General features: G+C 42.2%; 2 protein-coding genes across 2 annotated transcripts in view; both read left to right on the forward strand.

Annotated features, from left to right (window-relative positions):
* Positions 1 to 451, forward strand: part of LOC106012356 (monocarboxylate transporter 13) — a gene marked incomplete in the record, with an annotated part of 14,264 nt that extends 13,813 nt beyond the window's left edge. The window contains 1 exon segment of the mRNA XM_035970941.1: positions 318 to 451.
* LOC101845480 overlaps positions 66 to 8,025 on the forward strand; it is an 18,920-nt gene continuing 10,960 nt past the window's right edge. Inside the window, exons 1-2 of the mRNA XM_005102827.2 lie at positions 66 to 451; positions 7,678 to 7,954. Coding sequence (XP_005102884.1) covers positions 345 to 451; positions 7,678 to 7,954 — 384 coding nt within the window. The 5' untranslated portion in view covers positions 66 to 344. The remainder of the gene's footprint in view (positions 452 to 7,677; positions 7,955 to 8,025) is intronic.

Consider the following 8,025-nt stretch of genomic DNA (forward strand, 5'->3'; position numbering starts at 1 on the left):
GGGGGGGGCAGGGAGACTATTTTGTATTGTATCCCCGGTGGACAAATCAGCATGACGGGAGAGAAAGTAAACACTGGCACAACGATATCACCTCTTCGCCGGAGAATCTGTGAAGTATAGGTAGCATTCTACTGCCAGGAAAGAGTTGTTCCCATTTCTGGCGAGACGGTGAACTATTAAATATTATTCCCCAAACAAACCGCCAGAAGTCTCCGTTTGTTTGTTGTTTTGTTAGTTAGTTAGTTTGTTTGTTTGTTTGTTTTGTGTATTTTGTTTGTTTGTTTGTTTGTTTATTTGTTCGTTTGATTGTTTTGCAGGCTCTTCGGCATCCCAAGCACCCCCGGATGTTGGACACGGCGGCTCTGATAGAGAGACTGGAGAAACTACCTCAGAGAAGTCGCCACGGCTCAAAGGACGCCCTGGACGAGCGACATGGGCACATGGGACTCAGGTCGGTTCGCAAAATGAGGTGGGGGGGGGGACAGCATGGTTTTGTTTGGTATGAATTTTACGTTGCCTTGTTATTGCTGTAAAGTTGCTTTTGACAAAGAGGTTTATTGGAGACACGGAAAACTTACTTCCAAACAGAAATGATAAAGACTATTTTGCTGCTGTTGTTGTTGTTGCTGCTGTTGCTGCTGTTTTTTTTTGTTTTTGCGTGTTTTTGACGCTCTTCTGTCACAAGATATTTTGAAGATAAAGCATTTGATCCTAAAGAAAAAAGACAAAGAGAGGCAAATTTGCACTAACTCACCGATACTCTAAATTGAGAAAATCAGTAAGTATCAATTCTGTACATTTGAATGTAGTATGGTCTCCTGCATAGAAAAAGTTTGCGCTTTCGGTTAGAAAGTCTTGTTTCTGTTTGCCATGTTATTTCCCCTAACACGTGACATAACCAGCTGTCACTGTTTCAAATTCCTATATTATTTTCAATAAATAGTTTTCATAGAAAAAGGCACTTTTGAACAATATCAGGACTTTCCACAGGTTTGTATGGTAGCTGAGACGAGAGTATCTGTGGCTGTGATGTGACAGTAAGGCTTCTCGCCGTCGCACGCTCGTTTGAGTTTTATTTCCTATTAGGAGAATTTATATAGTGTTTATGTCTTTCTGCTGAAACGTGAGCCCCTCTCAGCCCCGATTGCCCCTAACTGGCAGGTCGAACCCCACCTCCTGCACTCAATGTTGGTAAAGTTAGACTATCTTTAGTCTTTTGGGCTGTGCTACTGGTAGTGGGCTGACTTAGGCCAGCAGTCCCATTACCCACTGCAAACTTTAGTAGGAAGGAACCACTTGGCATGTAAGTACCTTACACCATATCATTGGAAAATTAGAAACGGACACAAGGTACACAAGGTCCACAAGCATTTTCAGACCCTCATTTGCATAAATTAAAAATGGCCGCCACTGAAATATAATGAAAATGATAACTGGATATAACTTTTGACAGACACATGGTAGAACATTAATGTTGGTGTTGTTTCAAATAAATAGGCCTATATGGCTGACAAACTCAATGACACCATCAAAGTTATAATAAAAGGTCAAATTCACTCCTAATTTGCATAAATTAAAATGGCCGCCACTGAAATATAATGAAAATGATAACTGGATATAACTTTTGACAGGCAAATGGCAGAACATTAATTTTGGTGTTGTTTCATATAAATATATGGCTGGCAAACTCAATGACACCATCAAAGTTATAATAAAAGGTCAAATTCACTCTTAACCTGCATAAATGAAAAATGGCCGCCACTGAAGTATAATGAAAATACGAACCGAATATATAACTTTTGACAGAAGAATGATAGAAATATAAATGTGTTGTTTCATAGTAAGTTCTGGCTGAGAAACTCAGTGACATCCAAAGAATTATCATAAAAGGTCAAATTGATTCTTAATTTGCATACATTAAAAATGGACGCCTTGAAAAATTAAAAAAAATTATGCACAACCATAATTTTGGGAAGATACTAGGACTACACATGTGATTTTGTTTTTGTAATTTAAAATCCCTTTAGCAGGCCAGGTTCACCCATATTTTGCCTATTCTTTCAATAACCAATGCGTTATGTTCACTGACTGATATGTCCACATTATTTTCATTGATTGAAACAAGCTCCCCTGCATGCACAGAGAGTACTGCATTTCACACCAGCTTTGCAACATTTGCTTGGAGGCTTGCACACTTTCTTGCACTGACATGTCACAAGGCATTTGTGGTTCTTTGTAATAGGGGCAAGTGTTGTCCATCGAGGTAACCACTTGTCATTTGTCATGACCCATCCCCATTCATATGAGTCAGGCAAGGTTGGAGAACAGATGAGGGCTTGGCCCCAGCTGTGGCCTGCCTGATATGCTGCGTGTAATGTGAGTTGTAGCAATGCATCCTTTGTAAGTGGCAAGTTCTCAAAATGCCTGCTTTTGTTGTAGAACAATCCCATGCGTGCTGCATTGACTGATGTGATGTCCAAGGACCTGTCGTAAAGGCGAACGATGAATGTCTCTACTTAGGACATGACACCATCATCGATTCTACTTGGGAATGTTTACAGGCGCCGAAGTGTTGCAGTGAGCTCTGGGAATTCCTGCCAAACAGCCCATTCTGTTCTCTTGCCTTTTCCTTGAAATGCTGAGGTGGTGTCACAGCCGGTCAGAGAATGAAATGCTAGAAGAGCTCGAGACTTGGATGGTCTCAACTACATAGCAATCTGGTGAACTGGGATATGTCTGTATGATTTGCCGGATCCAAAGGCTATCCAGAGCTCATCAAGGTTGAGATCTTGGAAACAGGACACAGCTATTATCACTACATCACTGTCACTAGCACGAATGGTGATGTGTTTAAATCCTTCATGTGTCGCATCTGCAACATGGAAAAAATAATTGAATCAGCTTCCTCGTGAATACAAGGTGTTAAAGCGCGAGTACTTGAGCGAACAGGTGAAGTGAGAACATTCTCTCCGAAGGTTGTAACAACTTGTTTGCACTCTGTGTACATCTCTTGCATTTTCTCTGCTAACAGAGAAAACAGTTCTGTTTTGTTCTCATCGACACGTAAAAATCCTTGCCAGTTACTCGCTACTTTGGTTGATGATGTCACTCGACACCGCATGTCACTGCCTCTGGTTTCCCGAGTGCTGGATTTGAGACTATCGTGTTTGTAGGCATCCCACGACACACCCTTTAGCCATGACATCACAATAAGGAAGAAACACCTGGTCTGCATAATCCTGAAATGTTGATGCTGTACCAAGTCTCAGTGATTGCACGATGAAGGCTCCATCTAGAATAACAACATCAGAATTAGGGGAAGTATCAGAAGTAGAATCTCAATATCACCTTCGAGGCACTTGAGAATTTCAGATTTTGTTCCTTTGTGCATCTGACCCTGGGAACTGAGAGATGGTGGTAATGTAGGGTTCTCATGTGCAAACATTTCTTCACCAATGTCCCTTCCTGTGTGCCCAGAGAGCATCATTTAAATAAACTGGGTTCGTTCTTCCTTCATGGAAGCAAAGTCGGATTTTTCTTTACGTTGTTGAGCTTTTACACCGAAAAGAGACAATCTATTCAGGTGAAAGGTGGAGGTCCATGGGGATGTGCTGTATGAAACCTTTTCTGAAAAGAATGTATCATACTTGTCTTTTCCAATTTTTGTGATGTTTCTCACAGAGCTCATAACATCACCTGTCATGATTCTGGACCTGTCAAGAGAAATCAATTGCCCAGATACTTCAAGGAAAGGACTTCCCACACCAGAGAATGCACTGATTAAGCCATTCCCATCTTCTCTGAAAATCTCTCGACATTTAGGATACTGTTCATGGTGCTTCCTGAGACTGTTTTGAGGTGTGTTTTCGAATTCCTCAATGATGCGAGCAAGTTCTGGTCCAGTAATCATAAATCTTTCAAGGGCTACAGGATCCTCAGTCAGTCCAATTATTCCTCCATCACCCTTCAGAGAATCGATGAGCTGCTCATGAATTTGGTCCAAGGCAATGCTAGAAAATGCACGACTTGTCTTCTGTCCTACGAATTTTCCCTTCATGAACTCTTTATGAACTGTTGGATGTATTTCTCGAAGGCCACACATATCTCGTAGATGAATGGGTAGATTGCGGACATAGTGTTTGTGATCAAGAGCATACACCCATGGCATGAGATGTTCTAAAGTCACGAAGTACAGGTCAAACGATGCAGTCCGAATCAACTTCACAAACTACAGAACCATCAGCTGCAGCTCAAGAGTCTGGTGCCAGTACAAGAATTGCGATTCTCGGTCTCGCTGATACCTAATCCAAGCATCCAGTTCCAATGGCTCATCTTCAATAGTTGTTGTCAGATATTCACGATGGGCTTGTCTCAGTAAACTATACAAAGCAAGAGCGGTGACTTGGTGCATGTAGCGAGTGCGGGTCACATGTGTCACCAACATCATAGAATCAGCAACTCCACTTGAAGTTGAAGCCACACCACTGACTGACAGACGTGATGTCCATCCACTCCCTTCCAGCCACTCCCCTAGGTCGTTCAAACAGCATTTTCTCCATGTGCAGTGCCCCAAGCATCACCACAAACTTGTCCTCTCCTAAGACATCTGAAAATTTCCACGGAATCTTCTTTGCCAATGTAAAGAGTGGCTGATCAGCAACCATGACCGGGGTCTGTCCAGAATTCAGTTGCTTTGTAACAGCAGCAACAATGTTCATCCCATGGAATACCATCATTGGACTGTGAGCTGATTCCCTAAAAAGGGGAAGCACCATCAATGGGGTGACTAGGGAAAGCGGAGGTCCAAGCTTGTCAATTTGAAATATGCAAAATATATATACTTCATAATCACATCATGTGACTAACATATTGAATAAATAAAAAACGGACCTTCTACATCCAAAATTTTGATTTCAATGGTTAAGGCATCCACAAAAACATATATTTTGACACCATTTTCATGAAAATCGAAGATGTGTATGATAATTTAGAGTTATTTTCATTTTGCTTGATTTTTCAATGGCGTCCATTTTTAATTTATGCAAATTAGAGTGAAATTATGCAGATAGAGCTTATGTCCGTTTATCAAAATTCTTAGTTTTGTTCAAGGTACGTGTGTGCCAAGTGGCATGTTCCTACTAAAATTTGCAGTGGGGGTGGAGTTAAGGAGCCCACTATGGCTGAAGTTGTCTTTAGGCCATTCCCAGAGGAGTGATATTCCCAGTGGCGATTTGTTAACTGGGCAAGACGGCGGTGCCGGTCAAATTTTTGTCAGCTGTACTGTTGACAAGAGATTTATAGCTGATGATAATTTACATTCAGTTTTAAGTATATCCAAACAAACATATGTCAACATTCAAAAGCACCTTTCCGATTTGAAGGCTCTCAAATAGAGAAGTGGGATTCGCTGCTGTTTTGTCGCGACAGAGCCTCATTCCTATATGTTTATTTATCGCGCCGGCTAGTAACTTTAAATCGTCTTCCATCAGGCCGTCATGTCGCGGAACTTCGTACTACGTACGAGGCCAAACCAAACTTAGGCTTAGCGATGACTCCAGTCCCCTGGACAATTCCATCGACTGCCCTGAGAGCGAATAGGGCATCCCTTAATTGCCAAATTAGCCTCTTTGTAGCTTACAAAATTAAGAATGAGACTGTCTTGAGCAGCACAGACACGTGTATTATTTTATCAGCAAAACATGTATTTATCATTTAGCCTTTCTCTAACTACTATCAGAACATTTATTGTCAGCTAGGTACTATTTTTTTTGCTTTGTTTATTGACTTTTTAACCACCTATAGTTCCTGTTTGGCATTTACTCATCGTTTTCTCCCCACGAATAACTTACCTGGCCCATAGGAGTCTGGTCAGCGAAAGGAGGAATCGTCTAGTGAAGATATATAAGGAGAATTATAACGAGGAGCAATAGGCACTCGGCTGTCAGAGTCTGGGCCTGTTTTGAGAACTGAAAAGTGCGATTAAGAACATTTGATGATATAATGATCGGAAACTGTTGTGTGCTAACTTTGTCCAGCTTTATATAGTATCTGATTGTAGACTTGATTTGCTTGAGACAGCGTCACTGGTACAGTATCAATTGACTTTTTGTCATCATACAGGACAGTTCTTATTACATATAGATATCTAGTAACGGGTCCAGTGCACGTCGATATTTTGTGTTGGGATGCAGAAAGTACGAGTAAAGTATTGGAGGCCAGGACCAGCAGTTTATTGCCTCTCACTTTCTGTTTGTTTTCTAGCCAATTAGTGTTTCTTGTTCTGTGCCGATCAAGTCAGTTTCTTTGCTTGTTTTTGTAAAGTGTTTTACGGCGCTCGCAACTGCATAGGGTCTTATGAGCGCGCGGGACACACCTAATATTTTCAGTTGGTAAGAAATTTTGAATTTTGCTCGGGTGGCGACCGAAGCCTACTCTTATCGATTTTAGACCACCAAGGGATCTTTAATGTGCGCAACTTGCACATGGGCCCTCCGAGATTTTTGGCCCTTGTCCGAGAAGGCTAGGTGTAGATGTTTCCTACCAGAAGATCAGGGGTGTGGCAGAAAGACAGCAGTAAGGAGGAGCCAAGGAGTAGCAGTAGAAAGGGGCTGCAGAAAGAGTCAGGAGCCCAGAGGAGGGAGCAAAGGAGGTGAGGGATGGGGGCAGAAAGTAGAAATGAAAGCAGACGACAGTTTCTATTATTCTCAGTAACTTCCATCAAACGTTATTCATAATATTTTTTCTTGACACTACCGCATATTTTAGCTCTTTCATATTATATTACAATGTTTACCATGGTGTGTGTGCGTGTGTGTGTGAGTGGGGGAGGGGGTGGGGATGGCAAAAGTAAGGGTACAAAATAAGAAGAGAGAGAGAGAGAGAGAGTGTGTGTGTGTGTGTGTGTGTGTGTGTGTGTGTGTGTGTGTGTGTGTGTGTGTGTGTTTTGTGAAGGAAGGGGGTGGGGGAGGGAGAAATAGTCAACGTGAATGACGGCCGGTCAGTTCTATGAACCACGAGCCGCCACTGGATATTCCTCTGGGGTTTTTACATGTCTGTCTTGAGGGGGGGGGGGTCATCTCTAAGTCAGATGATTATTTCTGTGTTCCTGGCGAAGAAACAAACTAGATGCAAATGATCGTTTGACTAGAACAATGAAGCTAATTGTGATTTGCCTTACCAAAAAATAAGCCAAAAAAATTTTTGTAAAAAAAAAGAAAAGAAACTGGGACTAGAGATGCAGCTTGTCCTTTGTTCAAACGAGTAAATACGAGTACATCAATAAGTATAAGACTGCGCATTCTTTTCACTCAAAGCAGAAACAGCCAAGCAATGAAACATTCGTTTTTAAAAAGTGTTTTGTTGGGTTTTTTAATGCAGGTGTTTTACACCCGAACTGACACAATTTATATCATTTAGGAGGCGGGCTTCTGCCCTGCCTATCAGAGTCAACCTGGGGTGCGGGGTATACAAAACTTCAAGCCGAAAGATCGATATACTTGATAAAAATTCGTTCCGCTCGGGAATCCATATAAGTCTAAGGTCTCCTGCGTGTATGCTACATCGAAGCGCCCAACCGCTGCTCCACAGACGCTGGCCGATACAGCCATTTACAAAATGTACATGTTCCAGGAAATGTATGGGCAAACAGAGTTAACCCTGACCCAACTCCCACCTCAGGTTCCGACAGAACAAGTCGGCAGAGATGCTGTCCCTGGGCGTGACGCCAGGATTCGTAACACCTTCATGCATGGCGGCGATCACTACCCCTACTGTGTCTGTGGCTACCAACAGTAGAGAGCTGGTCACCTCCATGTCTTTACCTCACGGCATGACCCCTGGCCTGACCCCGAGGCTCATAGCTATCCATTCCAGCGCTCACGTTCCGCTCAGGGGAATTCTAAAACGACCTTCGAGTGAGCCGACACTGTTTACCCCATCTTTGACAGAAACCATGGTGAGTGAACTGAAAAAAGATATATGTATGTATGTATACATATCAATGAGCTGGAATTTTTTTTTGGGGGG

Source organism: Aplysia californica, unplaced genomic scaffold, assembly GCF_000002075.1.
Source record: "Aplysia californica isolate F4 #8 unplaced genomic scaffold, AplCal3.0 scaffold00344, whole genome shotgun sequence".
Lineage (NCBI taxonomy): Eukaryota > Metazoa > Mollusca > Gastropoda > Aplysiida > Aplysiidae > Aplysia > Aplysia californica.